The sequence below is a fragment of the Garra rufa genome, chromosome 21 (genome assembly GCF_049309525.1).
Source record: "Garra rufa chromosome 21, GarRuf1.0, whole genome shotgun sequence".
NCBI lineage: Eukaryota > Metazoa > Chordata > Actinopteri > Cypriniformes > Cyprinidae > Garra > Garra rufa.
The window spans coordinates 33153166-33168821 of NC_133381.1; the positions used below are offsets into that span (position 1 = coordinate 33153166).

Below are 15656 nucleotides of genomic sequence, written 5' to 3' on the forward strand. Positions count from 1 at the left end.
TATTGCCTTTTAGAAGCTACTGAAGAAACTTGCATGTTTCCCAGAAGACAAAAAAAGTTAAATTTACCCTGATCTTCAAATTTAAAAAGTTTTCACCCCTTGGCTCGTAATGCATAATTTTTCCTTCTGGAGCATCAGTGAGCATTTGAACCTTCAGTAATAGTTGCATGAGTCCCTCAGTTGTCCTCAGTGTGAAAAGATGGTCTGAAAATCATACAGTCATTGTTGGAAAGGATTCAAATACACAAAAGTATTAACAATCTAGTGTATGTAAACTATTGCTTTCTCTTGTGGACTATATGTAAACATATTTTATGTGAAATATCTTATTCAGGTCAGTACTAAATAAAAACATCATGCATTTTGTATGATCCCTCTTATTTTGGTCTAATAATTAACGTTTTGCAGATTCTGCATGGTGTATGTAAACTTTTGACTTCAACTGTATATGCTTCATTGTATGGAGCAGCAAAAAGATTCTGCTAAACATCTTTTTTTACCCAACAAATGTAGGACGTATAATTCTGGAATGATATAAAGGTGAGCAAATGAGAAAATTTGAATTTTTAGGTGCACTATTCCATTAAACCAAAGACACTGAGCCAAAAAACGAAAGCATTAAAGTTGTTCTGCACGATGAATCTCAATGAGAAAGTGTCAACAAATGTGTTTAAAAATTAAGATCTTAAAGAGACTCTCTAGACTGAATCGAAGAAATGTGCAGAGTCAGCACAGTGGTGGTGTTCTGATAATGAGCTGATGTAGAGAAGCAAACATAAGTGTGTGAGCAAAACCAGCTTGCTATCAAAATAACTTACCAGACAATGACATTCACACACACGCAGACAGACGTTTCAAATTGTGCATGGTAATGTGTCTATAAAGACTTAAATGAAGACTCTATAAAGACTCTTTTGTAGGGTCATCTGTTTGATGTAACTGTGAAAATAACATGCTAATAATTAACATTTATTTGATTTCAAAAATTACATTCATTTCAAAGAGTTTAAAAGAAAAGAAAACCGTCCCTATTTAATAAGCATCACTGGTCTAATTTATCAAATCAAATTCTAACCACTTTAATTACTACGCAACAAATATTCTTTTTCATTCAGAAATATGTAACACGAAATTCAAATGTGTGGTCCTTCAAATTTTTAAAGAAGCAAATAAATGTACCCTTCATTACAAGGTGCCTGAAAATTTATTACCTCATGATTTACTCATCCTCAAGCCATCCTTGGTGTATGACTTTCTTCTTTCAGATCAATACAGTCAGAGTTATATTAAAAAATGTCAAAGCTCTTCCAAGCTTTATAATGGCAGTGAATGGCTGTTGAGATTCTGAAGCCCAAAAAACTGCATGCATCCATCATATAAAGTATATTTATAACTTTATAAACTATAATGTCTAGCTTCCGCTAACTGGCATATGTGCGTTCATGGGAGAATGGCGTTTTAGCGGATGATGTAGGATGTAGGGTTGTGCCGATAGACGATAGTATCGTGTATCGACGATAGTCAAAGATATCGCCTGTTGCTGATGCCTGACGATTATTATTATTATGCGTCAAAAAGGCACCTAACTTTAGCGATGCAGCGCGGAGAGTCGGTTCTAGGATGCCTCAGAAACTTGCCGCGGTATAAACGTGCAGTGAAAATGGGTAAGAGATTTAGTCATCATACAGTGTACATAGATTAAGTGTAGACAGTCATTAGTAGGGCTGGGTATCGAGTTCGATACTTTTTAAGCACCGACCGAATTGTCTCGATACTATCGAGTATCGAAAAAATCATTTTCGTTTGGTACCAAATTTCGATACCCAAGTATTTAATCTTGTCAACGTCAGTGAGCTAGATAACGTGCGGTATCTTTAACGTGCCTGGATCAAATGCTGGTGATTAGCTGCGGCGAGGCTGCCTTGAAAATCAATAGTTTACGGCGGTTACGCCCACTCGCCCAGAGCTTGTCAAATCCGAGGCTGTAATGTACACTATACTTTAAAGTAGGGCTGGGCGATAAAACGATAACGATATATATCGCGATAGACAAGAGATCGATATCAATAAAAAATGTGTTCGATAAAACGTTCGATATTTTGTATTCTTCGTCGGCCCGCCCAGCCCCCCTTTAACGTTCAGTTCATAGCGCCAGATCACAATAGAAGTTAAGGTCATCTTTCCTACAGAACGGGTCCATGTTGTTGTATTAAACAAACTAAATAGCTTTATGTTATTTATCTTATTTACACGACGGCATTTGATTTCTGTCTCTACATGATCGCGCGTTTACAATGTCTCCTCACAGACGCGGACTCCATTCATAAAAACGGACTTTACTAAAGGGCGGAATGCCGCGGAATTCGTCGATTTTTGGACCAATAAATCAAAAGTTGGTCTGTTAATTAATTCAGATCGCGATATGGACTAGTGTCTGTGAAAACTGAAGTGCAAAAAGACCGTTTCAATAAGAATCCTGCATATTCCGTTTGCCTCTATATGTATGAATGGAGGAGACACGTTTTATTTTCACTACACGCATACTGCACGCGTGACGCTCCCGCTAATTTTTGGCCTTTGCATCTCACATGAACAGACAAACTCCAATAAATACATCTCCAAAGCTGCTGTGAGTGTCACTTTTTGTCAATTTTACCGTTTCATTAGTGAAACTAGCATCATTCATCCTGAATTACACACTGAAACTTCATGGCAACCTGTCAAAATAAAAGTACGGTTTAACATGTAACAGAACAATATTAGTCTTGTATTACTGTACAGTATAATGTAGGTGTTTATATATTCACATTTAAATAATTTACATAAAACAATATATATGATAAAAAATAAAAGAAAGAGTCAGCACTTAATTGTTGCAAAAATACTATTATTATTAAACCTTTTTTTAACTGAATATAATTTTTCTTCTATGTATTAATTTTAACAGCAAAGCTCCGTTTATTTTTATTTTTAAAAATAAATCAGTGATTTTGCTTTCATTTGATTATCAGAAAAATTAAAACAAGAATTTCTAAAAAAAAAAAAAAAAAAAAAAAAAAAAAAAGATTGTACAAAATGTTGAAAGTTTTGGACTTTTTTTTTTCACTTAAATAAATATTTTTTTTATTACAAAAAGTATAGGCTGAAGTACCGAGAAAGAAGTAATGTTGGCTACTGGCAACCAGCAATCTGTGCAGAAAAAAATATAATCAGCCAAATACTTTGCAACAACCTCTGACCTGTGGTCAAGCCGTACTTCTGGGCCATACATTAGCTTGACCATTCACTTCATTGACCAATGAAAGGGGTTTGAATTGAGGATTAAGAGATAATTAAGTGTATATTGTGACTTTAGACTTATGTTTACATTTTAATTATTTGAGTTTTCCATGGTTGTTGACATTTCTGTCTTAATAACTGAGGGCTTAATAACTGGATAATGATCAGAGGCAGGTTAAGTTTAAAATAAAAATGCTTGAGTGTAATATATTTTTCTCCTGGTCCTTATTTTAAATGGGTCATAAAAATATCAATAATTATCGATATCGACCGATATGAAACACTGATATCGTGATATAGTTTTCAGCCATATCGCCCAGCCCTACTTTAAAGCATAGCATAAATTTTACGCAAACAATGTTTAAACGATCAAAAGTATTGCTACATTATGCCAATATTGACGGCAACAGCGTGCGATGCAATATTTGTAAAAAGGTTATGCGTCCAAGACTGGCAGTGGCAACACGTCAAATATGAGAAAACACATGACACATTCTGTCGGATACAATTCTGGCGCCTAAGTCTCAATATAGTCTCAGTATAGGTACAACGCGACATACATTCACATCAAACGATAACTCGGCGGCAGAGTTGCACTCACGCAGGGCCATAATTTTCACTGGGGACACGCTTTTCAAAATCCCGTTTGTGTCCTCTGACTTTCAAAAGGTTTTGTTTAAGTAGAATGCACCCTCATCACCGCAGAGTTTCGCGGGATCGTTGAAACGAAACCAAAAGTAAGACGCGCACACGCATTTAAAGCAATTTTAATACCCCACGTTTAGAGAACGTCTGCCCAATACGCGCAAAATAGGCTACATAAAATATCGAAGCTGTTATTAGTATGTGGCTAATAAGTTGTGTAGTTGTCTTAATAGACATGCTCTGTATCATGCTTGAAGATTCGGTCTCTGTTTGCACTTTGAATTTTGTAAGAGTAGCCTATTTTGATTATGGCTGTATTTATTGTCTACACGACTAAGAAAGAACTCTGTCGTTTATTTTTTGTTATTTATATTATATTTTGTCATTTATTTAGATTTTAATCTAAATGCAGTGGTTGCCTCTAATTTAAATGGCTGTACCTATAATAGAGAAAATAAACATCTTGTTCATGTACTCATATTATCATTCATTCTTGTCCCTTGCTTAAGGTGTAAACTAAATATATTAAAAAGGCTTTGAGAATCAGCCCATTTGCTTGTAAAACATCAGCAATCAAAATCGACCATGAAGAATCAATATCGGTGCTACATGCTAATTTTTCTGAAGAAGAACTGTTGAGTGATTTCAGGTGATCTTAAAAGGTTAGGTCACCAAAAAATAAATTCTGTCATTAATAACTCACCCTAATGTTGTTCCAAACCCATAAGACCTTTGTTTATCTTCAGAACACAAATGAAGATCATTTGGATTTAATCAAAGAGCTTTCTGATCCTCCTATATTTACTGGATATGTATTTTCAATGCCCAGAAAGGAACCAAAAACATAGTCAAAATAAGTCAATGCGATATAAGTGGTTCAATCATAATTATATGAAGCTGCGAGATTACTTCTGTGTGCAAAGTAAACAAAAATAACTTTATTCAAAGATTTATCTATGGGAGGATCAGAAAGCTCTTGAATTAAATCCAAAATGTCTTCATTTGTAGATAATTTATGACAGAATTTACATTTTTGGGTGAACTAAACCTTTAAGCAGCAGTGAGCCTCACAAATACTTAAATCTGATTGAGTTAAAACTGTTTGAACTTTATTAAAAAAAACGTTCACTGATATATTGTGTTAACTACACTTTGTTCATTTTGTGCTTTTGTTCCTTTACTTATTGGTCTTAGAGATAAGCCTGATGTGAAAGTGTCACAAACATCCTGAAAAAGTGATCTTGCTAAAATACATTTCTTAAAATAAAAGTATCGAAAAAAGTATCGTTCGGAACCGGTATCGAATTCAGGGTATCGGTATCGAACATTTTGGAACGATACCCAGCCCAAGTCATTAGGATAACAGAGGTAGTAAAATGTGGTTTAGGCTGAATTAAATACGATATATGAGAATCTGTCTGTATGTAGTAAACATAAACATTCACCTCAGTAACATCTGTATGCGTTAACTAGAATTACGAAGCGATAAAATGGCGCTAAACATATGCACGTGAATTACACAGGCACCGTTTCTCCACACTCAATATGAACTACAACATGAACTGATGACAAAGATCAGACATACAGCGGTAACATTATCGCAATATGACGGGTAAAGAAAGATACGTTCATTTACATTCACGCACACACATTTACCGCTCCCTGAAGATAGCAGAGAATGACACCGAAAGTAAACTTAAACCTATCCAACAGAACTACCGTCAGCGCTCTGTACACGCACAACTTAGTCACATGCACTACCCTTACAAAACAAATAAGGAATTTATTACATATTGACATATTTACATATTTTTAAATAAATTAGCACGATAGTATCGTGTATCGGCGATCTCACAAGCTGACGATAGGACGATATGAAAATTGTGCATATCGCCCAACACTAGTAGGATGTAGGCGAATGCCGTGATGAACGCAGAATCACAGAGAAGAGAGCAAAACAAAACACAAGGATTTGTAAAGACAGATGTCGGACAATTTCGATACAAGTCAAGAAAGAGGAGACTGTTTTTCCTCTGCTGTAAACCAAATTTGGTTCTCGCGAGACTATTATTCTCACCAGAGCTTAAGCTACACCTTTTTCTTACAGGTTTTATTAACCCCCCATACCTATTTGAAGCACTTTTTTATGTTGGTTGGACAGTTTTTTGGGCTTCAAAATCTTAACACCCATTCACTGCCATTATAAAGCTTGGAAGAGCCAAGACATTTTTTAATAAACTCTAATTGCATTGAAAGACATATACATCTAGGATGGCTAGAAGGTGAGTAAATCATGGGTAATTTTCATTTTTGGATGAATTATCCCTTTAATACTGAAAGGAGATGCATTCTAAAACAAATTTTTTAAATATAATAACCGATCACTTGGGATAAACAGACTTTATTCTAACTCTGTGATAACAGACACCAGGCGGATGTCTCCGGAAACAAATTTCAGGTTTGGTGAGCTGATTGTGGGTGGCCATTGTGGACTGCAAACAAACTGGAAGACAGCTGCCTAGGAACACTCCCAACACAAAGGCTCCAAAAAGTAAGCAGCAGAATTGTGCTGCCTAATACGGTGCTGCTGAAATACCTTATTTTGTCACATTTGCTGTTACGAGGTTCCATGCATCAGTAGAAGGTAGCTGTATATGTAGGTAATAGACTAGCAAGGCACAAACAACACTTCATAGTAATATATTTCAGTCATTCTTTCTTCATGTAAAACTAAACATTTATTGCCGGTTCGTCATGATCAAGATTTTTCAATTTCAGTTTCAGTGTGTGTTTGACGGCAGTTTTTCTAAAATCAAACAGTGAAAAGTTCACTTCCAGAGCAAAAATGTACTGATAATGTTCTCATCCCGTTGTCATCCAAGATGTTCATGTCTTTCTTTCTTCAGTTGTAAAGAAATTATGTTTTTTGAGGAAAACATTTCAGAAATGATCCACATATAGTGGACTTCTACGGTGTCTGCGAGTTTGAACATCCAAAATGCAGTTTCAGTGCAGCTTCAAAGTGCTCTAAACAATCCCAGCCGAGGAATAAGGGTCTTATCTAGTGAAACGATCAGTCATTTTCTAATAAAAAATAAATAAAAATTATATACTTTTAAACCTCAAATGCTCATCTTGTCTAGCTCTGCCATGCACATGCGTACTCTGTGCAGTCCTGTTTAAGACAATAAGGGTATGTCGAAAAACTCCCATCTAGGGCTGTGCAATTAATCGAATTTCGATCATGAAAGATTAAACGATTATCGTGCCCCACGGACATGTAAAGTTATCTTTTAACTCGAGGTGCGTGCCTAAATGGTCAAATACACAGAAAAATATTTCAAAATGAGGCGCTTGGTGATTATTCATGTAAACCCTTGTCAGTTACGTCTTACATGATCATAAACAGTTAAGAATGAAAATACGTGTGTAACAGTATATTGTAGGGCTGTGCAATTAATCGCAATCGCAAAAAAAATCGCGATGTAAGCACATGCGATTTCTAAACCGCACAAGGCTGCGATTTTATCTATCCCCCCAAAGGCACCCCCCGCCCCCCTTGAACGTCAAGTTCATTTTATTTTCGATATAAAATAAGGCACGACTAAGGCATGTCATTTCTGTCTCTACATGGTCGTGCGTTTAGAATGTCTCCTCCGCGAAAACACGGACGGGATCGCGGACTCCATTCATAAAAACCTAATTTACTATAGCGCGGAATGCCACGTAATTCGTCGATTTTTGGATTAATAAATCAAAAGTTGGTCTGTCACTTAATTCAAATCGCGATATGGACTAGTGTCTGTGAAAACTGAAATGCAAAAAGACCGTTTTAATATTAATCCTGCGTGTTCCGTTTGCTTCTGTATGTATGAATGGTGGAGACGCGTTTTATTACTACATGCAGACTGAAGCACACGTGACGCTCCCGCTAATTTTTGGCATTTGCATCTCACATGAACAGATAAACTCAATCGCCAAATCGCCGTTTCATTTGAGAAAACTAGCATCATATACACACACAGAAACTTCACTGCAACCTGTCAAAATAAAAGTACGGTTTAACATGTAACAGAACAATATTAGTCCTGTATTACTTTTGTACAGTATAATGTAGGTGTTTATATATTCCTATTTAAATAATTTACATAAAACAATATGAAAAAAAAAATGATTAAAACAAGATTAACCACTTAATTATTATTTAAACGTTTTAAACTGAATATCATTTTTCTTCCACGCATTGATTTTAACAGTAAATTTCTGTTTGTTTGACAAAAATTAAAAGGGTTTATTTTTCATTTGATTAAAAATAAATGTTTATGCCTTGTCATTATCAGATAAATTAAAACACAAGAATTTCTAAAAAAAAAAATAAAAAAGCAAAAGATTTTAGAACCCTCAAAATGTTAAAATAGAGAGTTTTGGACTTATTTTTCCACTGAAATGAATGTATTCGTTATTGCACAAAGTAGGCTAAAGTACTGCGAAAAAAAAGTAAAATGGCTTATTTATTTTATGTTGTATGTTTTAAAGACAATTTTACTACAGTTTTGTTTATTAAACTTAATACTATGTTATTTCATGGTGAAATGTTTTGTTATGCACTTCTTGTGCACTGAATACATTTAGAATATATGTAGCTTGTTTGAAAAAGGAAAAAAAAAAAAAAAGTTCGCAAATAAAATCACAATCGCAATATTCCTTCAAAAAAATCGCAATATGATTATTTTGTCCATATTGCACAGCCCTAGTATATTGGATCAGTGTGGCTCTTAAAGCAGCAACAAATAACATTTCTTCTGCCGTCTCTGTGCTTAATATTAATAAAATGCAAAAATACAAAGAGAAAAATCACTCACTGCTCTTGAAAGAAGGACTTTTGTAGTTTTAATAAGAAACAAAGCATGTTTAATTATTACAGTGAAGACACTGTTTTATTTTACATTCAAATAATTACATTCAATTTCTGTAGTATTGTTAGACTACTTTAAACTTGCATAAAAGTATTCAGTATTTTTTTTTTCTTTTTTCTGTTGTATTGCTATCTTTAAATTAACCACTAATATAAAGGTTTGGACCCAGTCATAATCGTGTTAAATAATCGTGATTACGGGCAGTCGTGGCCTAATGGTTAGAGAGTTGGACTTGTAATCCAAAGGTTGCCGGTTCGATTCTCAGGTCCGGCAGGGATTGTAGGTGGGGGGAGTGAATGTACTGCACTCTCTCCACCCTCAATACCACGGCTGAGGTGAGTCCCTTGAGCAAGGCACCGATCCCCCAACTGCTCCCCGGGCGCCGCAGCAATGGCTGCCCACTGCTCCGGGTGTGTGTTCACGGTGTGTGTGTGTGTTCACTACTGTGTGTGTGCACTTGGATGGGTTAAATGCAGAGCACAAATTCCTAGTATGGGTCACCATACTTGGCCTCACCTCACTTCCTTCCTTTCCTTACAATATTGACCAAAATAATCGTGATTTCGATTTTTGTCAAAATCGAGCAGCCCTAGTACCATCTAATTTTCTCCTCCAACTTCAAAATCGTCCTACAACGCTGTTTTACCTTTTTGGTAAAGGGCGTTTGATCTACTTTGCATGTTCACTTTGTAAACACTTGGTCGGTACTTCTGCAGCTATGTAGGACAATTTTTAAGTTGGAGGAGAAAATGAGATGGGAGTTTTTCGACATACCCTAACTGTATTGAACTGGAATGCACAGAGTGCACGCAGAGCTAGACAAGATGAGCATTTAAGGTTAAAAAGTAAATAAATTGTTACTTTTTTTTATAAAATGACAGATTTTTTCTTTAGATAAGACTGTTATTCCTCGGGTGGGGTCCTTTAGAGCCCTTTGAAGCTGCATTGAAACTGCATTTTGGAAGTTCAAACTCACGGGCACCATAAAAGTCCACTATATGGAGAGAAATACTGAAATGTTTTCCTCAAAAAACTATTTCTTTATGACTGAAGAAAGAAAGACAAACATCTTGGATGACAACGGGATGAGTACATTATCTGTAAATATTTGTTCTTGAAGTGAACTACTCCTTTAAGAACAGCTCTGGAGACGCATTTAGTCTTTGACAGCTACTCACGTGCATGTTTATCAGCGAGGGCGATGAGCGTTGTAGAGATGTCTCTGCGTCGGTAGAAACACACCACTTTGGCCTCCACGTTCCCATTCGCCGTCTGCAAGCGGAAACAGAGTTGTCACAGCAACAGCTTCTAGACCAATCAGCTCTTGGGGATGCCTCAATATGCAAATTGAGGATCAAATCATAACCATGACCTAAACACCTCTGCACTTCCTGGGTGATTTGAGAGGGTCTCGTGATGGAGAGAAGATGAGGAGAGCAGAGAGAGGGGGTTCAGTGTGATGCTAGAGGATGTTAAAGGCTTACAAGTGTGAAACAAAAAGATAGGAAGCTGTAGCTTTAAGATCTGTCAATCATTCAGATGTGAAATATATGCATGCATGTGTGTGTATTTCTACAGCAAATAAATAATAAATATAAACAGTACACACAAATATATTATGTACACAAACACTTATTTTGGATGTGATTAATCGCGATTAATCATTGCCCAGCACTAATTTTTATTTGAAATATTTCTATTTAGTTTTAATCTCATTTTTTTCAGTATTTAAACAACATTTATCAAAACAACATTTCTAATTTTTACAATTTAACTTTGCTATTTCACCTTTATTTAAAGTGCCTATATTATGCCATTTTTAAGGTTCCTAGTATTGTTTGCGAGTCTCCTACAATAGGTTTACATGCATGCAAGATCAAACAATGCTTTCACTTTCTCAAAATATGCAAAAAACAACAACTCAAAACAACTCTCAGTTCAAAGATTCAGTCTCTCTAAGCCCCTCCCCCTCCCACGAGTCTACTCTGCTCTGATTGGTAAGCTGGTCCAGTCTGTTGTGATGGTCTACCTCTTACATTTTTTTATTTTTGTTCTTTTTTAAGCTGTAGCTTTAAGATCTGTCAATCATTTAGATGTGGGTTTTTGCCAAGCACTCACTACAAAACTGAAGCTTGTCACCCTGTGCATATTTAATGGGATCGCTCATCCAAAACTGAAAACTGTCGTCATTTCCTCCATAAAACTTGTAGGACCTCAGACACTTTGATCTTCTCAGTTGGCATTCTAACCTAAATTTGAGGTCGTAAAATGAAGTCAGATTAGAATTTAATTGAAACTAAATTACTTTGTGCACTGAAAAGCCCGAACATACAGGAAACCTTCAGCCACCTTTGTTGAGCCAATTGGGTGGACCCTTACAACTCCCACTCATGTAATTCCAAACCAGTCTGATTTTCTTCCTTGGAACACAAAAGGTGAACATTCTGGCTACTATTTTTCAATATAATAAAAGTGAATAGAGACTGGGGCTTTCAAGTTTTAAAAAAGACAAAAAGCACTATAAAAGAATGATAAAAAATGAGTGAGTTGAAGTTGCTAACTAAATCAGCTGAATTGGTGAACAAATCAATCCAACCATTTAGTGATTGAGTCTTGTTTAAAAGGCCTGGATTGTCTAAAGAGCATCGAATCAAAAGAACGATGTGTTTGAAATTGCTTCTTTTATAAAGGAATAAAATAGAGCTAGAGCAGATTTTGATCTCTTAACATTTATCAAAACAACATTTCTAATTTTCATGTTTTTATGCACATTTCTATGTAGCTTTAATTTCATGGGGGTTTTCTCAGTATTTCAACAACATTTATCTATCAAAACAACATTTCTCATTTTTAGATTTTTTTTTATTTAACTTTGTTAAACTTATAGTTATAATCATTTAATATGTATATTTTATAGGGCTGTTTAAATGATTAATTGCGATTAATTGCATCTAAAATAAGTTGTGTACATAATGTGTGTGTGTACTGTGTATATTTGCTATGTATAAAGACACTCATACAGTATATACTTTGAAAATATTTTCATGTATTTACATGTATACATTTACATTCATATAAATATATTTAATATACAAAAATATTTTTCTTAAATTTATACATGCATGTGTGTGTGTATTTACGCAGCAAATAAATAATAAATACAAACAGTACACACAAATATATTATGTACACAAAAACTTTTATTTTGGATGTGATTAATCGCAATTAATCATTGCCCAGCACTAATTTTTATTTTAAATATTTCTATTTAGTTTTAATCAAATTTTTTTCAGTATTTAAACAACATTTATCTATCAAAACAACATTTCTAATTTTTACAATTTAAGTTATAGTTTATCATCTCTTTCCTTTTTTATGTTATTTCACCTTTATTTAAAGTGCCTATATTATATGTGACCCTGGACCACAAAACCAGTCATAAGGTAAAATTTTACAAAACTGAGATTTATACATCATATGAAAGCTCAATAAATAAGCTTTCTATTGATGCATAGTTTGTTAGGATAGAACAATATTTGACCGAGATACATCTATTGGAAAATCAGGAATCTGAGGGTGCAAAAAAATCAAAATCACCTATAAAGTTGTCCAAATTCGGTTCTTAACAATGCATTTTACAAATCAAAAATTACATTTTGATGTATTTACAGTAGGAATTTTACAAAAAAATATTCATGGAACATGATCTTTACTTAATTTCCTAATGATTTTTGGCATAAAAGAAAAATAAAAAATTTTGACCCATGCAATGTATTTTTGGCTATTGCTACAAATATACCCCAGCGACTTAAGACTGGTTTTGTGGTCCAGGGTCACATATTATATTGTTTGTGAGTCTCCTACAATAGGTGTACATGCATGCAAGATCAAACAATGCTTTCACTTTCTCAAAATATGCAAAAAACAACAACTCAAACAACTCTCAGTTCAAAGATTCAGTCTCTCTAAACCCCTCCCCCTCCCATGAGTCTACTCTGCTCTGATTGGTAAGATGGTCCAGTCTGTTGTGATAGGTCTACCGCTTACATTTTTTTTATTTTTGTTCTTTTTTAACTCATTTTGGAGCCTGAAAGCCACAGTCCTTTTTCTCTTTCATTAGATTACATTTAAAGAGCAGGTCATGTGGTTTTTTAAAGTGTCCTAATGTTGTCTTGGAGTCCCCTACAACAGGTTTAAATGCATCTAAGGTCAAAAAACATTGTAATTTTCACAGAATATATATTTAACATTAAAATAATTTTGCAATGATTTCGAAACAATCATTCGAAGCAGTTCTGAGCTTAAGGTCTATAAACCCCTCCCTTTCATAAGCATACTCTGTTCTGATTGGTCAGCTGGCCAAGTCTGTTGTGATTAGTCTTTCCGTATACAATGCAAACGAATTGTGCCCACAGCTAAAATTTAGCTGCTAAACTGTAAACACTTCACAAAACATTAATAGTGGATACGTTAGCCGAGTGCTAACATAACTGATGAAACAATACAGTTTGTAAACCAAAATATGTCTACATTCTTTATTATTAAACAAAGTAATTATAACAACAACAGTCTAAATTAATCGACACATTTTTAGGAAATAGTGGGTTCACAACAAATTATCAGATTTATTTCAGTAAGACAGTGATATCGTGGTTTAACTGGAAACCTTTACATGTTGTTTGAACATTAATGTGTGTTGGCAGTTTGTGTACACAACCACCCTACAATGATAAAAATCCACCCAGTGCAATTTTTTTAATCTTTAAAATTAATACCCCCTTTTTAAAATCAGGTCATTCTCAGCTTCTTGAAGGTGTGATGACACACAGACAGAGGCCGCTCCCACGATAGTTGATTGACATGAGTGCCTTACATTAGACCCGTCCTCACAGAGCTGAAAATTTTGACTCCGATCGCCATTGTGTCGACTCAGGTGCAGGGGAAGACAAGAATGTCTCAGATTGAGTGATTGAGGTGTTCTGTTGTTGGATGTAATAATGAACATAGCAGTCGTCATTTACTCCCGACATCTGAGCCGCTGAGGACACAGAGGATTAACGTTACTTTCGTTTTTGAAAGGAAAGCGCTGATTCCGATCTACATATGCGTCTATGTTTGTGCGAATCATTCGTGATGCAGCTTCACCCACAGCAGAAGTGAGTATAAGGGTTCTTATGCATCTTTGCAAATGGCCTTTCTTAAAAATGTGCTAGTTAGCAAGTTTCGCAGCTAAACGCGGCTAAATGAGTCTAAAGTAAACTTTACGGCTCGCCATCCCACGGCAGAGAGGGGTGGGGCGAGCAGATTTAATTAGCATTTAAAAGGAACATGCAACAGAATAACTCGCTCTAAAAAGGGCTGACTTTGACCAGGTAAAAAGAGTGGTTAAAATTTCTCAATGGTAGTGTAAAAAACAAAGTCTGTTATAGACTTCTCATTAGGACCCTAAAAAAAATCACATCAACTTGTGGAAAATAGGCATCCGATGACCCCTTTAAAAAAAAATATTAGATTAGATTAGAGAAGCAGTCCTCTGTAAAATGATGAGCACACAACAAAAGGTTCGAATTCTATTGCTGTGGTATTGTGGAAAGAAATAATTTTAACCATTAATTCTTCACAGCATCTTTCGGCAATGAAAACAAAACAAACTTGCTTTCACAGCGTCTTCTCAACATGATGTAAACACACCAACTAGCGGAAGTGTTTGTGGGCAGATCAGAGTGTTCGTGTTTCACGGGTAGGCAGGATTTTACTAATGTGATACCTAGTGACGTATATCGGTAACAGGCAGAAGATTAGAAAATATGACGACTCGTTAAGACGGCTTAGAGCAGACTCTTTTGAGAGACATTCTTCTCGACATGATGTAAACACACTAACTAGCGGAAGTGTTTGAGGGCAGGTCAGAGTGTTCATATTTCATGGGTAGGCAGGATTTTACTAATGTGTTACCTAGTGACGTATATCGGTAACAGGCAGAAGATTAGAAAATATGACGACTCGTTAAGACGGCTTAGAGCAGACTCTTTTGAGAGACATTCTTCTCGACATGATGTAAACACACTAACTAGCGGAAGTGTTTGAGGGCAGGTCAGAGTGTTCATATTTCATGGGTAGGCAGGATTTTACTAATGTGTTACCTAGTGACGTATATCGGTAACAGGCAGAAGATTAGAAAATATGACGACTCGTTAAGACGGCTTAGAGCCGACTCTTTCTTTTGAGAGACATTCTTCTCGACATGATGTAAACACACTAACTAGCGGAAGTGCTTGAGGGCAGGTCAGAGTGTTCGTGTTTCACGGGTAGGCAGGATTTTACTAATGTGATACCTAGTGACGTATATCGGTAACAGGCAGAAGATTCGAAAATACGACAACTCGTTTAGGCGGCTTAGAGTCGACTTTCTTTTGAGAGACAATGTATTTATTTATCATGTACTTTCTTGATTAACAACTTTGCAGACTGTTTAAAAGGTATTTTTCGAAAACCCACATGACCTGCTCTTTAAGATTTTTCCACTCTCTTGCAATTGCATTGCTATTTGCTTATATTCGCTAACAAGTGTGTATACTACAAGAATGCTGCGACTTGGATACAATCCAGGCTTTTTGTCGCAGACATAAGGGTGACCAGCTTCTGTCTTGTAGTGTTCGATTGGCTTTTAGCAACACACACACACACACACACACACACACACACACTCACTCGTTTGTCACTTACCTTGTTGAGTTCCTCTATTCGTCTGATCAGCAGTGGGTTACTGGAGGAGTTTTCGAAATAAACATAATCTGTGAGGAGAGAAAGAAACAA

General features: G+C 35.5%; 1 protein-coding gene across 1 annotated transcript in view; it reads right to left on the reverse strand.

Annotated features, from left to right (window-relative positions):
• The window catches only part of mta1 (metastasis associated 1), a 73087-nt gene that overhangs the window by 39959 nt on the left and 17472 nt on the right, over positions 1–15656 (reverse strand). Inside the window, exons 2-3 of the mRNA XM_073826818.1 lie at positions 15567–15634; positions 10019–10112 (exon numbers count right to left, since the gene is read on the reverse strand). Coding sequence (XP_073682919.1) covers positions 10019–10112; positions 15567–15634 — 162 coding nt within the window. The remainder of the gene's footprint in view (positions 1–10018; positions 10113–15566; positions 15635–15656) is intronic.